At 46.5% G+C, this 20,665-nt stretch overlaps 1 protein-coding gene across 14 annotated transcripts in view; it reads right to left on the reverse strand.

Moving 5' to 3' along the window:
- The window catches only part of EHBP1 (EH domain binding protein 1), a 206,588-nt gene extending 197,459 nt beyond the window's left edge, over window positions 1-9,129 (reverse strand). For 6 of the 14 annotated variants that reach the window (XM_063152357.1, XM_063152356.1, XM_063152351.1 and 3 more), the window contains exons 1-2: window positions 9,018-9,125; window positions 7,553-7,964 (exon numbers count right to left, since the gene is read on the reverse strand). In XM_063152357.1, the coding sequence (XP_063008427.1) occupies window positions 7,553-7,656 (104 nt within the window). In that variant the 5' untranslated portion in view covers window positions 7,657-7,964; window positions 9,018-9,125. Of the gene's footprint in view, window positions 1-7,552; window positions 7,965-9,017 lie in introns of all 14 variants that reach the window. The other 8 variants (XM_063152349.1, XM_063152353.1, XM_063152345.1 and 5 more) reach the window with 4 other exon arrangements.
- Between the last annotated feature and the right edge of the window lie 11,536 nt (window positions 9,130-20,665).

Below are 20,665 nucleotides of genomic sequence, written 5' to 3' on the forward strand. Positions count from 1 at the left end.
CTGCTTGTGTGCTGTTAAGCTGATACAGCAGCTCACCCAAAACAAAGCCCACAGAACACTGCAGGAGCGTGCACATGAAATAAAACCCCAAACCAGTTTGTGCTAATATAAATACACAGAGCCACAGAAACTGCAGCTCAGCAGCTGCAGACAGTTAGGCAGCTGCAGAGCCTGGCCATAGCTTTGGAGTAATCCTCAAGAAAGTCTCCTTAAATAATAAATTAGAAACAAAAAGAGCCCCCAATAATGACTCTCCACTACAAAGAGAGCCTCAACAGGCAAACGAGAATTACTTCTGCACTGCTCATCTTTACAGGTTTGCAGGCAGCTAGAAACTGTAGTTCAGGAGGGCATGCACTTCTGATTCATCTCAAAAGCTTGTGCACTTTGAAGCCCCACAGTGACAGCACAGGGCACTGACTCAGGATCTGGGTGATTTAGCTGAAGCACTCTGAGATGCTCTTGCCTGCAGCTGTGGCTCATCTCACCGCTCTGGCAGATTTTCCTCCCCGTTGCACCAGGGCAGCATAAGGGAGGTGTGCCTGCTCCTCAGCTGCTGTGGCTCACACTCGCCTCACAAATGGGAGCTGAAGTTGATGGCACTTAATACTAACACACCTCACAGGCTCACTGCCACCCTGCCTCTGCCCCAGGGCAGAACACCACTGCTGCTTAGGGACAGGGACATCCCGCTCCACCTCTGAATCCAGAAAACCTTATGAGTCAGAGCCTCGGACAACAGCAGTTAGTTCTGGTTCTGCTAATTTTAGCTCGTGCTTTACCCACAGTTCCCCAATCCCTGCAATGCCTCTCCAGGTGCCAACAGCCACAGCTACCCTACACCTCAAGTGCCAAAACACACAGCTTCCAGATGAGAGGCTCTGGTGCACTTACAGAAACTGTACACTGCGGAAAGACATTTTTCAAATAAAGACAAGAGGAAGAAAACAAGGACAGCTTTATTTACCCTACTGCTCTGCGCATATCTTAATAGGAACAAAAGTTCATCTGCACAGTTCCTGTGTTTCAGAGTCCACTCCAGGCCACACAAGACAGACTTTGTGCAGAGGGGAGCTCAAGGAGTGTCCCACAAGGCAGCAAACAGCCTGCAAGGGCCAGCTTCTGCCCCAAGGAGTGAAAGGAGAGAGAGGGGCAAGGGAAACAAACACACACTTCACACACTCTCCTCAGAGTAAACTGGGAAAGCTTTTAGAAGTAAATAAACACACACCCCCACCCCCATATTCTCCGAAAGCCACCCAGGCAGAATGCTTTTACTACCCTAGCTGAAGGGTTTGTTTTATAAGAGTAGTTTCCCCAGATTTAGTCAACCTTACCAGCCTCCTCCTCCTCCTCCTTCTCTCCTTATTCACACTGAACTGTGAAAGGGACTTCAGCTCTCTCCATCCAATTAAAAACTAATTGAAGCAACAGACTGGCACTATACAGCCTGAGCACTCTGAGAGATGGCACACTCAGCTCATATGAGGCCTACACAATGTCATAATATTTCATTTTATTTCACCTCATAGCACAAAGAGCTGAAAAGAATATTCACATGGATCCAACCCCAAAAAACAAATTGAAATCTTTATTGCAGTTCAAGTCACTGGGTTCAAATGAACAGCACAGGTTCTTTACTGCATGTGTGCACCACAGAGCCTGCAGGAACAGAGCAAGGTTTTATTTGTTCCAAAAGCTCTGTAAGGATGTCATGCACAAACACACAGTTTCTCTCTCAGAAAGTAAAGCTATGTTAGAACATAAGTTGGTGTATTTTATTCATCCAAGGAGACATCATCACCACTCTGACCATTAAAAGGAAATAAGTCTACACCTGGATATAATCAAACATTTTCTGCTTTTGCTAATTATTTCTGTTACCGATAGGACAGGAAACAAGGAATTGCTGAAAAGAAATGTGTCTTTCAGAGACAAACAAAATTCAGAACAAGTATTTATGCCAAATCTTTCGACCCTACAGATCCTAAACTTTGTGCCTGCAGCTATCAATGCATTCTTTTAGAAACTGGACACAGAGACAGAGGCAGTCTTAAAACATTGCTGCAAATAGAAAATGGGTATAAATGTGCAGCACTGACAACCTAAAAAGTGATCAGCAAGAAAGACTTCACAAACACCTGCACCTTTCCTACTGAAATTTCTTTGCTGCCAATATGCAGCCAGCAACTCTGATGAGAAATCCCTAATTTGTGGTGCATGGAACAGACCTGAGGCTGTAAAAAGGTTTGGGAGGGGAGCCTGGCAAGATTGGGAAGGAAAGCAGCTGGCATTAAGGAACTGGGATTCATAGACAACCTCCTGACAGAAGTCAGGCAGAGTCCATAGGAACAAATCTGGGTTTCTGCAATGAAGGATTTTCTTTTTGATCCAAAGAAGAGAGACCCAAAATGACAGAGGAGAATTGCCTTTGTGTGTGGACAGTAAATGTGTTTTAATTGACTGCAGAAAGAAAGGGAGAAGACAGCTGTAAGGCAGCTGGTGGTGATTATTTGGAAAGAGTATGTTTGACACACAGTTTAAGCCTTCAAAAAATCCTCAGTCAAAACCAGAAATGAATGGCAAAGAAAATGTTGAAGTGTATTTGTAAATGGAGATTATTCAGTGTGGAATTAGAACTCAATAAAAAGTATAAGGACAGAGTACAATTTCAGTGAGAAGAACAGAAGATAAAACACAGGAGAACTTGCATGGTGCTCTCCTTGCACATGTTATATATACTACAGTACACCTGTATCAGCAACACCCCAGTCTGATCAAAACCTCTGCAGAGCAAGCCCATGACACAACAGCACAGTGCACAGCCAAACTAATCCAAAGAGATCCAATACGATCACCCTTTATAGTCAAATGCACTTAGGGACTCAGGAAATCCCCTCTAACAACCATGCAAAGCAAGAAAATTGGGTGAGCAATGTGGCAGCCTGACCCCATGCAGGCAAACAGGGATTCCACAGCAACCAGTTAAGCCCAGTTCTCCTGGTGGCCTTTGGCACTGATGGTTTGCTGGAAAGCAGCAAGCACAAGGCAGGCAGATCAGTGTGACCATGCAATCTCAAAAAGCTCATTTCTCTCCCATGCACAATGCATGCCAAATATTAAGATTCCTGCAGCATCCAGTTATGAAACTACAATAGAAGAGGAAAACAGATGGCTAAAGCCTTTTGGGAAAAAAAAAAAAAAAAAAAAAAAAAAAGATTAAGCCTTACTTCATTTCCAAAAGAGAAATATGTGTATTTGAAAAGAGAGAACCCACTTCAGACCATACCTAATCGATATAAAAATAGGCAGCTTGCCTCATGGACATGAAGCCTGTCTTCAGTTAAAGCTTCTGAACATATGAATGAAAAGTTTAACCCTTTTAAACATCATAGCTCACCATACTTATAAGCAGGATTTAAAAGCAAAGCAGTTCATGTAAGAAATAACAGACATTACAAACATTGTACAAAAATAACATTTTTCTTTATCTCTCAAGCAACTCCTGAACACAAATCCTGTCTAAAAGCCTCTATGTTTACACTTTTCCAGCCTTTGTAAGCAGTTAGCACCTATGTTCAGGTGAGCAGCTTTCTTGCTCATAAAAGCATCCAATGAGGAATGACTCCCAAGTTAGGGACTTGGCAGCCTGAATTCTCTAAGTTCAGCCATTCTCTGTGGAAACCAGTCAGTATTACATTTGAAGCCTCTGTTGAGTTCTTGACTTGTGAGATACCACACAACAATAAGGAAACAGAAAAGTCACCCTAAAGAGCTCATGTGTTCAGCAGTAGATGTTTCAGCAGCTCTATAAAACTGCTATCAGGGCTTCAGGGCCAAGTACTGGAAGTGATCTCTGGTCCAAAGGAGAATTTCCTCCTGTGCTGAGCCTGGATCTCACCCATGTCTGTTCTGACCCAGCTGCCAGAGCAGAGGCCTCCAGCAGCTGGGCAGCCCCAGGCTACACAGAGATTCATGCTGGGCTGGCAGCTTCAGCCAGGACCAACTGGAGCCCTGCGCTTCCTCAAACTGGCAGCAAAGCCAAGGGCACCCGAGCAGGGCCTGACACCAATGCTCAGGAACTGCACTGGGGTCCCTGCACAGGTCACAGCATTCCAGCTGCCAGGGATGCCCAGCACACTCCTGCCCCACACAGCACCCTCTGCCTGGCAGCACGGAGCAGGGAATACAGCTGTTCTGTGCAAGCACAAGCAAAATGAATGAGGCTTGTTTCTGGTTTTACTCAATGACTCTGCACTGAGGATAAGCACTGAATTAACTCCCTGGTGTCACATGTGGTCCTTTCAGGCCAGGGCTGCAGTTCACTGGTGAGGCTCTGTGGAAAATCCTGAGCTGCCCCAGCTTAGTCCAAGGGTAAATGGAGGATGACACACTCCAGCACTTTCAAGCAAGCACCCTTCAAAAAAATCAACTGCTTATATGATTAATGCAAAGTACTATGTTTTTGCAGTAGCAGGAGTCACTAATCCATATTAAAGACCAAGACTACATCTGTTTATTTATTTATTTTTAATGAAAGGTTCTAAATAAGCCAACTGTTCAATTTTTCAAAGGTACCGAGCAGCCACAATAATTAGGTCTGGGTCAGTGGGAGCTGCCAAAATGCCACAGAAGTGACTCAGTCCTGTTAATTATCTGAAAAATAAGGAACAGTGACAACACTGGACACTCCATCACGACCTATCTCCCCCAAACACACCACCAAGGAAAAGCAATCATTTGTAAGTGGCTGTCTGTAACCATTGGTAGGGACAAGAATTAGAAATTATAGACAGGAGAAAAAGCAAGGAAAGGTTTCAGCCCAATCTGGCCAAATGCTTAGAGATAATAAAATCCTTTAAAAAAGTGAAGCAGCAACACTACAGCAGTGGCAGCTTCTTACAGTGCCAGGAGAATGCCAGAAAAAAAAAAGAGCAGGAGCTATTTTAAACATTAGGTTTTTAAAAAAAATTAAACATAAAAACAACAACCAAACCAAAAACTCCAATCAATACAAGTCCAGAGGAAACAGAGTATTAAAGCCAACCAGAAATTCACCCAACCTTGCACACCATCCACAATCAGTACAAAAATACTCTAACACAAGTCTCTTTCTGAAGAGTCAGACAAATGCAAAGCTAACAGAAGACAGCAGTTCACAAAAAGGAACACAGCCTGTTTTGGTCATGCACAATCCTTGCTCACAGACACTTCTCAGTCCCAGTGTGTTTATGACTGTGTTGTCATTTACTTTAAAATATGAATGGAGCATTCTTTTCCTCCAGAAACACTGCATTGTTAAAATGCCAGTACATTAAAATAACTTACTGCTTACTACATTTCAATCAAACAAACTACAGACTACAGCACTGACACTTAATATATATTGAGTGCTTTCAGCAAGAGCAGCATATGGAGTTCATTTCTGGTGTTTTGTTCTCACATGGGCCAAACTCAGAGGCAGGACACAAACAGATGAAGCAGTGATCCTCTGGGCATGCACAGAAACTGTATCTTCTCCAAAGTCAGCGAAACATTTACTTGAAGGCTCTCAAAATACATAAATATTTAACCCTTCATTTCTATAGAAGTTTGATTTATGGCAGAAATATAGTATCTTAGGTTGCATGCTTAAAGAACATTTTTTGTTAAGGTTCTCAAAATAACAGGAAGCAGAATCAAAAAGCTTACAGTCAAAGGACTTTATGAGTTATGTTTTTCCCCATTGTGATTTTTCCTAGAATTCATCCACATTTCACCACCACACTGTTCCTTTGTAATAACCAACACAAGCACTGATCTTGTCTATATTTAAACTCAAGAATGTAGAATGAAGGTTCAGAAGGATGACCTGTTTGCAAAAAATTAGTTACATATCTGAGGTTTGGAATGGCTTTCTCACAACTTCATACCCGGACATTCTGCTAGGTGGGCACTCTCAGTTATGATTAACCAATGAGCTGCCTGTTTCTAAAATAATAAGATACTTCACAAGATAACTTTTGTGTATGACTTTTTCTTAAACCAAGGAAAGGTTAGCTGCAATTCCAATGCAAACACTCCCCTGCAGGATTTTATACTTTAGTGCTGAAGCATCCTGCAAATTCTCAGCAACGAGTGAGTCAAAATGAAAATGAAACCTAAAACACCCTCATTAATGCAAAGAGAACATAAAAAGAAATAAACCCAACTGCTGAAATAAACCTGATCAACTACAGTTACTCTGGAAAACTCCTTGGCCTCTTTGGGACAGCAGATCCCAAAAGATAATCAGGACAGCTTCTGTCAACTTCTACAATGTTTCCATTTGTAGTTTACTCTGTGAAACCAAGTTCAACTTCCAGAAAAATTCTGTTTCTTAAACATCCTAAGCACGAAGACAACTTGCTAAAAAAATCCAAAACGTTTAACCTGACAGTGCTCCTTTAAGGCAGAGCAGTGTGCAGCCTTCCAGCATATTTGACAGAGATTTCCCACTCCAAGAGATAGAATTTAAATTTGTAGAGGCAATTACTCATAACCAGTGAAAGCAGCCAATGCATGTGCCAAACTTGCCAACAAGAAGAAAGGCCAAGTATTAGAAAGGAGGCTGCTGTTTATTACAAGGCAATTTGAACATCTCAGTCCACGAGGTCTGGAAAGTATTTTCTTCATCCCCTGACACTACATGCTCACACTAATGTGAGGAATTATGTCGGTAATATCAATATTCCAAACATATAAAACAGCAGTTAAGTATTTGTATAATGGAGATCTTCCCCTGACTACTTAAAAACTGCTTCTAGTCTTGCCTAGCAGATTTATTTAAGCTCATTTTGCACAGGAAAGATGATGTGCCAGACCCACACCATTAGCTGCTGTCTAGTCAGCTCCAAAGCCATCCAACTGGACCACCATCGAACAAAATTCCTGCCTGATTAAACAAACACCTTAAGGCAATTCCCAAGGACCTGCCTCTTGACCCTTCCTGTTAAAAGACAGAAATGAAAAACGGAAAAGCAGAAAGAGAAACATGACCTCCTCAGGCAAGGAAGTCAAAAACCAAAACAGGCATCCAGCCCATGTGTCCCATGACCACCATGTCCAGGACTGATCTCCAATGCCCCTGTCAAACAACTCAAGGGGCAGCAGATAACCCTCAGCATCACCAAGCTGAACTGGCAGCTGGAAAAGAGCTCATGGGAAACATTTCAAAACAATAATAAGAACCAAATAAAAAGCCTCACTAAAAACCCCAAACTGACAACCAAAACCACACCAAGTCACAGATGTGAGCTAACAAATGTACCCCCCCCCCGCAAGGTAAAAACAATTTCAGCCCAGAAAATCAATAGTACAGAGCAAATCCAGCAGGCCCAGGGTAACCACGCAGCAAAGCCAGCACTCACTGGGAAAGACAAGCAGCTCATGCAGCTCTTCTGCAATGGGCTGGCAGGAGAAGGTTGGGGGATGCAAGAGCAGGCACCTACCACACAATACACAGTGAGCAGCATTTCCTATTTCAGCACCAGCAACTTACACCATTATTTTTTACACATGAGCTGCTTCTTACCATTTTTTGGTGCACTCAACCATCAGTTCCTGGTAAGAGGCCACAAACTGGAACTTGGATGCATGTTTCCCAACACGCTGCAGCCTTTTCCAAACTGAAGCCATGGTGGTGAGAAACACCAGTCCTCTTACACAGCAGCAGCTGCGTGAACACCAGCGTCGGTTTCAAAGAGCGTGTGTGCTTGAAACTAGCAGGTTTATACACAGACACAGTAAAAAGAGTGTGGGAGAAACTTGACAGGACGTCTACAATCCATACTCTGCCTCTCCCCTCCTCAGGGTAAATCCCAGTCTAGCGGAATGGCTCAGCACTGGCCAGGAGCAGCATGCAGTAGCAGTAGACAGGTAATGGAAAGGAATTCTCTCATGGAATCACCATTCTTCACACAGTAGATGAAGGGAAGACTGCAGGACTGGAAGACAAATAAGACAGGGAGAAGAGACAGCATTGGTTAATACACTTCTCACTAAGTGCTGCAATTGCACGTGATCTCGTACCTTTCAAAGAACTACAAGCAACCACAAGAACACAGCCCTTTCCTGTTGTCATCTACACCCCCCACAACCCCAAATAAATAAATAAATAAATAAATAAAAATACTGCAGCAATTTCAGGAATTCAAACCACGAGACTGTTCGGAAACATATCAACGTATCCTATTATCAGCAACATCATAACTGGCAACAACAACAACAAAAAAGGGCAGCTCGGGGCCACACGGAATCCTTGTGCAGCATCTCCGGGAAGCAGTGCAAAGTGGCTGAGGTGCTGCCAACATGCACCCAGAGGGAGGGACACCGGGAGATGAAGTTCTTTGTCTTGATGACAAAAGGTGTAACAGTTGTTTCCTCTAACACACCTCCCGCTTTCATCTCTCGGTCCAAAGAGAGGGATCAGCCAGGATGACAGAAAGGGAGCTGCTGCCCAAATGCCCGTGCCAGGGTGAGGAGGAGGGCGAGAGAGGAAGGGGCATTTCCCGAGTCCTGGCTACCCAGGATTCCCCATCTTCCTCGCTGCATCATATTGAAATGGAAATGTCTCCATCCTGCACTGAGGAATGATCATCAGGGAAGTGAAAAGGGAGAGCAGAAACCCAGGTGGGTCTCCTCCCTCGAAAGGAAAGCAGCATCTGCGCTGGCTGCGGGGGGAAAAGCCTCTTCATTACGAATACAGGGAAGCAGAAGCTGGCCGCAGCTGGCGAGAAGTCAGGCTAGGATGGCATCAGAGCTGGCGAGGAGAGTACCTGAAGTGGAATGGCCCCCGGGAGAGAGAGTCCCCAGGGAGCTCCGCTCCGCCTCAGCAGCCCGTGTCACCTCCGCGCCCAGCCCGCCGGGCAGCGCCCCCCGCCCTTGGCCGGGAGCCGGAGCCGTTTAAAAATTAAAACGCCACCGGCGGAGAGCAAGGAGGGCAGCGGCGGCCTCGGGAGCGGCATGAGGGAACGGGCGGCTCCCCGCGCGGCACTCACCTGCCGCCGGCTCCTCGCGGGCGGTCCCGCCGGGCGGGCGCGCTGGCACCACACGGCAGGCGAGAGTTAGCGCTGCCGCTGCCCATTACTGCAGCAGCCCCGCCGCCGGCAGCGCCCCGCGGCTGTCCCCGTCCTCCCGCAGCCTCATGGCGAGCACGGCTCCCCCGCCGCTCTCCGCGCCGGCCGGGCAGACAGCGCGGGTCGCAGCCCGCCTCACGCCGCCACCATCGCCCTCCTGCCGGCGCTGCGCGGCGCCTCGCCCCGGCCCGCCGCTCCCCCGCCCCCGCCACCCGCCGGGGCCCCGCCCACGCAGCATCATTGGCCCCGCCGCGGGCCCTCCGCGGCCCATTGGATGTCGCCCCTGTCAATCATCTCGCGCAGCGGAGGAGAGAGGTGGTGACAGGAGAGAGCTTCGCTGATCCTCATCTCCCGCCCCAGCCTACTCTGATTGGTCACCGAGCTCGAGGAGGCCGAGCCCTCCTGAGGAGGGGCTACCCGATAGGTCAGCGCCGCCGTCTGTCAGCGGCGCTTCCTAAAGCGGCGGGGGTGGGGCGCGGCGCGAGGAGCAGGGGCGTGGCTCCGCCGCCACCGCCCCCGGGACTCGCCACCGCCCCGGGGCCGGGGAGCGGCGGGAAGGGAAGGGCCGGGCCGGGGCAGGGACGGAGGGAGCCGGGGAGGGAAGCAGTGATGCCTCCCGTGAGGCGGGCGCGGGGAGGCTGGAGGCAACGAGCGGCTGCGGATGGAGGCGGTGGGAGGGGAGGAGGAGCCGCGGCGAGGGACAGTCCCCGCGCTGGGCCCGCCTTGGGGAGGGGGCGGTCAAACGCCAGGCCTGACCCAGGTCCTGCCGCACAGGCCCCGCTCCTGTGGGGGCTCCGGAGCTCGGCTGCGGCTGGGAACTGGTGGGAATTAAATACCGCAGGCAGAAGGATGTTCCTGTGCTGATCTAACCTGCGTGCTCAGGGAGCGGCCCCCAGGCGGCGGGGGCTGGATGCTGTGCGCAGTTCGATGTTACAGTGTCCGCAAGGGAGAACGGAGCAGTGAGAGGGGCGGTCTCCGTGCGATGCGCCTCTGAATCCCCCCTGGCCACGCCGGCAGAACGCTGCTCCTGCACTGCAGTGCCGTGAAGGAGGTGTGGGGACCCAGATGCAAAGCCTCGGTGCTGGGTTCCAGCAATAATCTACAATTAGCCCGTGGCTTGCTCCGGCTCCTGCTCTTGTTGCCCACGTTCCCTGTGCACACCCGTACAGGTGTGCTCAAGTTTGGGATCCCAACGCGCCATTTGCTGCAGGTGAATTCCAGAGTCAGGGTAGCGCTCTCTGGGTGCTTGCGTGATCTCTGGGAGCTAATCCTAAACCTATCAGCCATCCAAGTCAGAAACTAAGCCAGCTATCAAGTGGAAGCACAGGGAAATAACGAAGATAATGCTGTGGAGCTCTGAGAGCAGCTGTAAAATTGAAGCCTCGGGGCTTTGCAGTCCTCTGTCTTCTTTCCCATGACAAACCGAATGGAGTCCAAGCCTGATCCACAGCCTGGAAAGCTCCTTATCCCAGTGTTTTCCTCCTTTCCCCTAAGCTGCCTCTCGCTGTTGTGGCGTATGGCAGAGGCTGCCAGCATTCAGTGGCTGGAGTGAAAGGAGAGAAAGAATGACTGTGTGAATGGCCACAGGCCTAAGCTGAGCTAAGTTATTTCAGAGAGGTTGAATATTTGGGCTATTGGAAAGGCCAGCCCTTTGCTTATAATGTATTACTCTTCAGCCCTTACCCCAGCTGCCAGAGGGTGTGCACTTGGAGCTGTCCTGGAAGAGGCAGTGATTCTCTATTTTTTAAAGTGTTACACTGAAATGTTGCAGACAGTTGTACTACTCCTACAGGTTTTCTTGGAAAATCCTTTTCTCTTTCCCCTGAACATTTTTGAAGTTAAGCAAAAAGACTTGAAGATTTTGTACATTTGTCTTAACATACCTGTCCCAGTTTTGCCGCTGGTCTATACACACAGAGTAATTCCTCAACACACTTGAGGGAGACATCACTGGGCTTTTTAAGTGCAGATTACCTGCTTAGGATTTGGGAAATGAGGCCAGGATTTCCAGAGCACATCACACTGAGATCATGCAACATGGCGCACACAAATGCTTGGTTCTGACTTGGAAAATACCAGATGGAAAACTGGAAGCTGTGAAGTGGATCAAACAAGGCAATTTAAAATTCCAGTGGCCCTGAGGAGAGCCTTAGTTCTTCATACCAGAGAAATATCAAGTAATCAGTTGTGCTGATTTTCTTTCAGAAGTTGTCTTTATTCTGAGTATATTACCAGAAGTTAATCCATGAGCTTCTCTGATTTATCTCCTGAAAAAGCTGCAGCACCCAGGCTAATTCCTAAGACATACCTGCAACCAAGATCTTACTTTCCTCAAACTGAGATAGACATTTTCTGTCCAGTGGAATAAACACAGGAGGTCTGATGGTTTGTTCAGTGACTTGTGTTTCAAACATCATTATTTATTAACATTTTCCATTTCCTTCATAGCTTTTGGGTTCAAGTTACTCCAGGCTGGGAAGTGCACGGCAGAAGGCTGCTTTTGCCTTTGTTGTGTGGGGAGAAATACAACACAGGCAATTATCCCACCAGTTATGTATTTTACAGTTTGTTAGAGCAGCCATCCTCAGTTCTTGTGATTTTGGGGAAAGCCTTAGGTGATTTCAAAGGGTGAGAGGAATTTCTGTGGGAGGAAGGGCGAGATCTTCAGCTGCAGATTGGAAGCCAGAGGCCACCGCAGCATTCTCAGGTTACTGGACTGAGTCTTGCACCAGACCAACTCAAAAGCTCTTGTGACTTCTGCTGGCAGCTCAGAGCCCACAGGAACCAATGAATGGCAAAAAAGGATTAGCAAGGACATGGATGAAGAGCCCCAAAGCTCCTCCTTGGGTCAGAGCACTCAGATGGGTCAGCAAGGAGCCCCCGTGTTGGCTTCATTTCCATATTGCAAACATCTCTTGCCTGGTCCTGCTGGCCACAAGCCTGGTTTGTGACAATGACCAGCTCAAACCAATGCTCAGCTCAGGATCTGAGCCAAGCTTGGGGAAATTGTGGCATTTTTACTTAATCCAATATTATGAGCTTGAAAACAAAGCTAGTTACACCGAGGTACCCAATGCTCTCTTTTAGGGTCTGCAGCTGAGTGAACAACTCTTGTGTGACTCCCAGAGGGGTCCTTCTGATTAGAAAAAAAAAAAAAAAAAAAAAAAAGGCACTTTACTTCATGTACAGTGTCAAATCTCTTCTGCAAGCAGGAAGAATAGTCGTGTGATGAATAGGGAGGTACTGTTTTATTATTTAACGTGTATGACACAATCTATTTAAACCATATGTGCATCACACCTGCTGCCTTCCTTGCCCATGGAAGGACACCTGAGGAGGTGTATTTGTGTATATTTGTGTTGTTTGTGTATCATCTGTGTTGTCCTGGGAGTGGCATGGGACAGGATGCTGAGAGCTGCTCGAGCTGGGAGCTTGGTGGGGCTGCCTAGGGAAACCCCACATAACCTGACCCTGTTCTTTATCAGCAGCTGGTTTCACCAAGGACACGGTTACTATTTAAAAACTCTTGCTCTGTGCCTTCTCTTTTCCCCTTGCTATCCTGACACTCAGACTCCCTCACAATCTCCACAGAAATCCCTGTGTATATTTTTTTCAGGCTTTTGCCTCCTGTTCCCTGGCTTTGACTGATGGTGGAAGAATTCAAGTCTCCTGGCCCAAGCAGAGAGATGATCTATGCTCTATTTCTGTTATTCCCTGTCAAGCTTTAAAGCTCTCCAGCCTCTCCCTTATCGCTCAACGCCTCGTCATCAGCATGACTAAGGATAGGTTGTTCACCAATCAAGAAATGACCTTTGCTAGGAATAGCTGTCATAAATCTCCATTTCCCTGTCCTTCTATGCATGAGCCTGCAAAAATGTCACTGAGGAAATCAAGGAATTGGATTATGTCGGATTTGCAAGAACATTCTGCTTTCTGAGGCAAAGGTCTGTGTACATGAGGTTACCCACACCTGCCACGTTTTAACCTCCTTGTATTTCTAGATCCCATCAAACCTTTGATCCCCTGTTAATGAAAGTAGTGGAGAATTTGTGCTGACCTCAGTAATATGTGTAAAGTACCACCCTCCTGCTCCCCAACATGTCCCTAACTGTGCTTGACACTTTAACATTCCCTTCTGTAACAAGTAACATTACACTGTTTGCTCTTTTTTGCTTCTTCACATCCCAACAGTAATTAAAAAGACCATTTGTGTATATATATACATAACAAATCATAATATACATAGGGAAAAAAAAAGGAATTTTTAATCCTCCCTTCTTCATTTGTTTCTTGTTTGTTGCTGATACAATTCCACTCAGATGTCATTTCACATGGTCTGGTAAGACCCAGCAGTCATTCTGTATTGGAGGGAATAATGTTTTGGATATTCCCTCTGCTAAATATCAGTGACAGTTGAAAGGGTTTTGTGTGTGCAATATCCCATTTTATTTGTGCTCAGAAAGCTTCACTTTGAGACTGGCAGCTGGGAAAAGGCAATTCCCACAATGCAGAACCCGACAGCCCGGCTCCTGTCACAGCCTAGACCGAAAGCAGAGCATTTCAGCAATACTCCCTTAAGCTGTGTTTAAGGCACAAGGCACAGAAACACCCCCATTTGTTCTTGCCTTGCCAGCCAAAGCAGTAGATTTTGGGATGCACTCTGGTGGGTTTGTGTTTTGTTACTGCTCTTGCCCAGGCTGAGGCAGGCAGCCCAGCCTGGCTCTTGCCTATGGACCAGCTAACCTGTGCAGCATTCCCAGCCCAGGCCAGGCCCCAGTGGAGCTGTGTACAGGCACCCACTGTCTGAAACCTAATCCTGAGCCTGCCCCCTTGGAGAGCTCTGCTGCCAAAAGCAATTTGCAGGGCCAGGGGCTGGGGTAACTCACCAGCCCAAATTTCTCATGCACTGTTTGTTCTCCCACTCCTTGCTGTGGCTGGAGCCTGAGCTTTTATGTGGTGAGACCCTGTTGTGCCTCCCCTCCTGACTCTGTGCCAGAGGGGTACCCAAAATGCCAGCTCCCTGAGTGACAGCCTCATGTCACAGCCCTTTGCTCTCCTGTGCCCAGCTTCATTGTGCCACCCCTGAGGCACCAGGTACCCCCTGGCCTGCTCCTCTTAACCCCACTGCCCAAAGTCTTGTAGGCAAAGGATGGTTCTGGAGAAAAAGAGCAGATGAAAATCATCCTCACCTGTGTTTCCTCTCTCCCCTCTCTTGTCTGGCTGACATTCTTCCCAAACCACTCAGCAGTAAAGGGCACCTTGTATTTATCTGCAGAGGAGGTCAAGGACAGGCGTCACATTCCTGAAATGCAGAAGTCACAATGCAATTCAGCCTGTGGAAGCAAGAGAAAAGATGGAGCACTGATGGTGTAGACCCCATGCTACAAAAAATATTTTCCAGATCAGAACACTCTCGATTAGTGATGTTTTCTCCAAATTTATTATCAACTTACCTGTCAGTCACCTTGCAATGGTCTGAGTTTTGCCATTGCCTTTTGATACCCATTAAATTGCTTACACCTTTTAGAAGCCCTTGCTTCTCTCTTCTCAAAAAAAAAAAAAATCGAAAAAACAAAAGAAGCAGCCAGTATTTTGTCCATAAATAGCAACTTTCAATTTTTTGTCATGCTCAGTGTCTCCTGTACCCTTTCCAGTTCTTCAATACCCTTCCTGTGTGGTCTCCCTGGCCTTTTTGCAGAGTATAATTATGCTTGTATACGACATCCTGCAGCACTAATGAGGCAAAGAATGCCTTCCTCCCTCTCTTTTTAGAATAAACAGCACATAATGTGGCCAGCAGGACCAGAGCAGTGATCATCCCCTGTACTGGGCTCTGGTGAGGCCTCACCTCGAATTCTGTGTTCAGTTTGAGCCCCCCACCCAGGACAAAAAAGACATTGAGGTGCTGGAGAGTGTCTGGAGAAGGGCAGTGAAACCAAGGAAGAGTCTGGAGCACAGTTCTGAGGAGGAGCAGCTGAGGGAGTTGGGGTGGCTCATCTTGGAGGAAAGGAGGTTCAAGAGGGGACCTTATCCCTCTCTACAACTCCCTGACAGGAAGGTGAAGCCAGGTGGAGCTCTTTCTAAGAGCTATGGGAGAAAATAAGAGATGGAGCAAGTTCAGAGGCAGACTTGTTTCCTGGCTCCCATGCCCATTTTACATGATCCTGGCTATGACAAATCTCTGATTAACCTGCTGTAGATGCTTTATGGTAGCACTAAGGAAACTGCAGATTCAGTGGTGGAAAGGCCAAGGAGTGAAGGTTGTACAGCCCCATGCATTTTTTTTCTGCTGGCAACTTGTATCCAAAAATCAGTGGCTGGACATGCAATCAGAATAATAAGCTGGAAAAATATAAAGTTTTTTATCTGCATTTCTGTAACTACCAGAGAAATAATAAAATATAACACAGCTGTCTCTAAAGATTACTCAGGAACCTCCTCTTTGCCCAAATATAATACATGTCACCTTTCAAGAGAATGCCTAGTTAACTTTGGATCTACAGCATCAGTCATCTATGCGGTTCATCAGCATCAGGGGTACATTTCCTTGGAGTACAGGCATTAGAAATGCACAGGCCATCATAGATCAAATCTGAGGCTTTCTTGGAAGCCAGTGGAGAAGCAATTACCTTACAGATGTGATAAGATAATCTGTTACACAAAAAGGTGCTCCTACCAACTAAGGGGGAAAATTTGTAGCTAACAGCTCATACAACCAGAATCCCAAACATCACACAATGGGACATTGGTGCTTGAGGAAAAGTATCTCAAAGCACAGGGTGGAAATATGTGTGTGTGGCGTGGCCTTCAGCCTGGAGAAGAGGTACAGTTATCACAGTTACAGCTCATGGAAATGAACTCCAAGGACCTGCTCATGTATGCAAGACAATCAAGTGAACAAGAGTTTGCAGTAATGGTGTTGGGCAGGTGTGAAATGGTGTGGAGAGACTCAGCTTTGAGAGGACAAGCAAGTAACTGTGTTGTAGAAATGACTCCAAGTTTCCAGCTCCTACTTTTAATACCTCAGCAGCCACCCAGTTGAGATAAATCTCTCTCGTTAATCTGGAAATTAAACTAGATAATCACAGCCAAGTTAGATAATTCCACACTCAGAAATTGGTTTTCATTTTGCCCAGATTAACCCACAGGGATTTAAATGGTGTTGCATTGTATACAGTCTAAACAGTATAGAGGGAGAGTAGTGATAACTCAGTTAAAAATAAATTATTTTTAACTGAGTTATCACTACTCTCCCTCTATACTGTTTAGACTGTATACAATAAAGGCACACTGTCAGAAAACATGGGGACAGTTATCTTCCAAAAATAAAAGAGCTGGCAAATGGGATGTAGGATTTATTTTGTCAGATCATGGTCATGTTTGGGCTCCTCCTGTTTCCCCCACTTCGAAATTTTGTTTCTGTTATTTCTGTTAAACTCCTCTGCAAGAGGATATGGAGGATATGCAAGCTTAAGGACCATGTAGCCCTGTGGCAGGGTCTTCAGTGAGTCTCAGTCTGAAGGAGGTCAGTGTAGGTAGCTTTTATCCACAGTTCTGGAATGGGAAATCCTTTTTTTCCCCCGACTAGTTTTAGGAATCTTACTGACACTTCACACATGCCTAGAAGGAGTGACTCCTTGGTCAGCCATACAGAGGGACAACTGAAAACAAAGGAAACCTCTATTTGCAGCTACTTCCTAAGTGGAAATAGGTGACACTCTTGTGCTTGGGGCAACCTTGAATCACTAGCTTTGAAGTTAAAGATCTGGAGGTGCAAATGGGTTTCTCTCCAGTAAAAAAAAGTAGAATCCCAAAACCCCAGCAAATGTGCTCCCAGCCCAGGTCAAGTGCTGGGAATAATTCCATTGCTGCAATAAGAGATGCAACCTAATCAATCACCAAGATACCTTCCTCTCATCCCTAACCAGAGCTCAGCAAAGGACCTGCACAACAACAGCACAAGGCTAGTAGAGGCATCTCAGCATCTCTCTCGCTGGCAGAAACTCCTGTATCCGCCAAACTAGCAGAATCTCTGTTTTGGAAAACAACGGATATATCAAACATTCTGGCAAAGCCCAGGAGAAATGACAGTTCAATGACGTTGAAAAGAAAATTATCAGAGAGAGATTAATTTGTCTGACAGTATGTCTTCATGCTCTCCACTGAGGAAGAACAAGAGTCCTTTCATGCATATTGAATTTACTTCTGGTGTGAGTCAACCTCTGTCAGTAGGGCTGTAAGTGCTGCCGGTTTAGGGAAATGGGTGATTGCTGCTACCTAGCACCTGCCTCCTGCACACCTCAGAGCACCAAAGCTCTCCAGCCACTGCTTCTGCCACCAGCAGTCCTCATTTTACACCATGGATTGGGGCAGAGCATTCAGAACATCTGCACTGTCCACCAAAACATCTGGCCAAGGAGGCAAGATGGGACAGCCAAATGCACGGCAGGCCATGGGATGTTGTCTTATATATCAAGAGTTTTATTATCATTATAGCACAAGGGTTCCATATCCTCAGAGTTCCATACCTCCTCGATGTTTCTTATAGGAAGTTCCTCTATGCACTGATTCTTCCTGGTCCTTGCAGTAGTCATCTGACTCCAGATCCTACCAATCCACTCTTTTATAACACTGTTCTTATTGGCTACAGGTGTGGCCTGTTAAGATCAGGCCTGCTGCTGATCTTTAGTAATTGGTCCAGCTGCAACTCTTTGGGGGATAAGATTACATTCTATACCACCTTCATACTGTATCCCCCTACAATGGGAAGCCCAGAGTCCAGGCTTGGAGATGAAAAGAGGTAAGGGAGCAAATGGTGCTGTTAACAGGAGCGGCAATCCCAACCCATTTCTCACATGACTTTGCAGGTGAAGTACCCAGCGCTGCCAGCTGCCTGGGGCCATCTCTCTCTGCAGGGCACAGCAAAACTTGACCATGTTTTGCCACAGCCAGCCCCTGACTGCTGTGGTGTGCAGACACATTCTGAACAGCAGAATGATGCTGTAGAACAATGCTCTACTCAGATGTCTCCAGCAGATGTGTACCACACACTCACCATCCATTCTCCCTCCAAGACATCCATGAACTCAGATACAAAGCAATGCCCAGGAGTTTCAGGTCCCTTTTTCTGATATTTTTAAGATGCCAAACACAAATGACAGTGGTATGGATTTTGCCTTATGCTCCTGCTGTTCTGCACACCATTCTGGCAGCCCAAAGGTGGCAGCAACCCAGTTGAACTCATGGGTTGTTTCTTTCCTGCAAGTAGGCAGTGACACATGAGGCAGCAGGAATGGGGTGTCACTTCCCAGGTGTGTCACAGCTGGGGACAAGGACAGGGTCACTGGGGGACTGGTGTGTCTCAGTGTGGCTGGGCAGCAGGAGTGCCCCTTGGGAGGCTGCAGCAGCTGGCATCCCAAAGGGCAATCCCACTGCACCCCTCTGCTGGCCTGCACATCCCAGTGTCCAGTGCAGCAGCAACAGCTCCTGTTTGCTCAGGCCAGCAAAGATCACTTCTTCCATCACAGGATTTTCTTTTGCCAGCCTCTTCGCTGAGAGGGCAAACTGCATAAGCAGTAAAACTGATCAACTTAACGTGAGCCTGTTGTTTATTTAAAGCATTGCCCAAAATACTTACTTTCCCTAGCATGAATCTTGGTACTGCTGTAATGGGTTGAGCAAATTATCCCAGCCAAAAGATGAACCAGAAGCTGTCACAAGAGCAGGCATGAAAAGTTTGGCTAAAGTATAAGGACCCAAACAAAGAGTCTGGCACCTGGCAGCTTCAATAACTGTAGATGCCCTACAGCTTGCTTGACCCACTACATCAGGCCACGCTGACCTCACTGCTCACCACAAAATTGAGATGCATTCCTCAGCCCATGGCAGCATCACCTCACTGAGGCTAAAATAAAACCCACTGAAAGGTTTTATATAATACCAAGGCTGCAAGATCTCTAATATAGTTTTCTTATTGGAGCAAGAGCCAAGTACAGCTTAAATTCATTAGCTAATGGCCTGTGACAATGAAGGACAAAGACAATTACTATGCACATTTCCAAGCTGATTGTTTCTGTGTGAAGAAAATGCAGCAAATTATTGTTCTCCTATATTAACGTATCATAAAGGATTACTATCATATCTATTTCAAAAAATCCCTATCCCTTTCAAAATGCAGACAAATGCCAGATAAATTTGATTTTTATAGATGAAAGCTTGGTGGAAAAGTCAAGATTTTATTAGGGCTATGGACAATCACATTACATTTTATATGATATGACAACTTCACTACTGAATCAGGAAATTGATCTCAGGACATTTTTTTCTACTGAAGACTTACCAATTTCCTGAGTATCTCTTATGTATCTCAAACACTTATCCTTGGATACAATAGTCAGAGACATTCTTAATAGCTGCTTGTATTTATAGAAACATCAGAAAAGAAATACAACATAACATCATAGACTCATAGAATCATTGAGATTGGAAAAGACCTCCAAGATCATCAAGTTCAACCTTTGACCAATCACCACTTTGTCAGCCAGACCCCAGCACTGAGTGCCACCTCCACTCATTGGTTACTGTGTTCAGCAAGGCACATAAAAGGAGATCAGGCTGGTCAGGCAGGTCCTGCCTTTACTAAAACCCATCCTGACTCTCCTGTGTGTGCCCTGTGATCACACTGAAGATCTGCCCCATTGCCTTCCCAGGCACTGAGGTCAGACTGACAGGCCTGGGGTTCCCCAGATCCTCCTTCCAACCCTTCCTGTGGATGGATGAGTGTCACACTGAGCAATCTCCATCACCTGGGACCTCCATGGTCAGCCAGGACTGGTGGTGAATGATGGGGAGTGCCTTGGGGTCAGCAAGGACTGATAGTGGATGATGGGGAGTGCCTTGGGGTCAGCCAGGACTGGTGGTGGATGATGGGGAGTGCCTTGGGGAGCCCTTCCAGCAGCCCCCATCAGTACCCCCATGTTGTCATTACATTGCAAGGGTTCCATATTTCTAGAGTTTCATACCTTCTTGTAGGCAGTTCCTCAAGCACTGACTCTTCCTTGTCCTCACAGCAGCCAACTGACTCCAGTTCTCACCAATCCACTTTTTTATAACACTCTTCTTATTGGCTACAGCTGTGGCCTGTTAAGATCAGGCCTGCTCCTAATCTTTAGTAGTTGGCTCAGCTGCCACTCTTTAGGGGATAAGATTACATTCTATACCACCTTCACTTACCCACACTCTGTCCCCCTACACCTTCAGGTGAATCCCATTCTGCCCAATGACTTGTGAGCATCTAAGTGGCACAGCAGGTCACCACCTACCTTCTGCTAGATGACAGGGGGTCTTTTCTGCTCCCTGTCCCTGTCTACGAGCTCAGGGGGCTGAATTTTCTAAGAATAAGTAGTCTGTCCTAATGTGGAAAGGGTAAATAATTTCACCACTTCCAGCAAAATATATGGTAGATGACACTCCACACTCCTTGTAATTTTTTAATGGCAAGGATTTTTTTAATGCTGAGGACCCATCCAATGGGGTGATGTGTCACCTCAGTCTGCCAATGCTGTAAATTC

This window comes from Melospiza melodia, chromosome 3 (genome assembly GCF_035770615.1).
Source record: "Melospiza melodia melodia isolate bMelMel2 chromosome 3, bMelMel2.pri, whole genome shotgun sequence".
NCBI lineage: Eukaryota > Metazoa > Chordata > Aves > Passeriformes > Passerellidae > Melospiza > Melospiza melodia.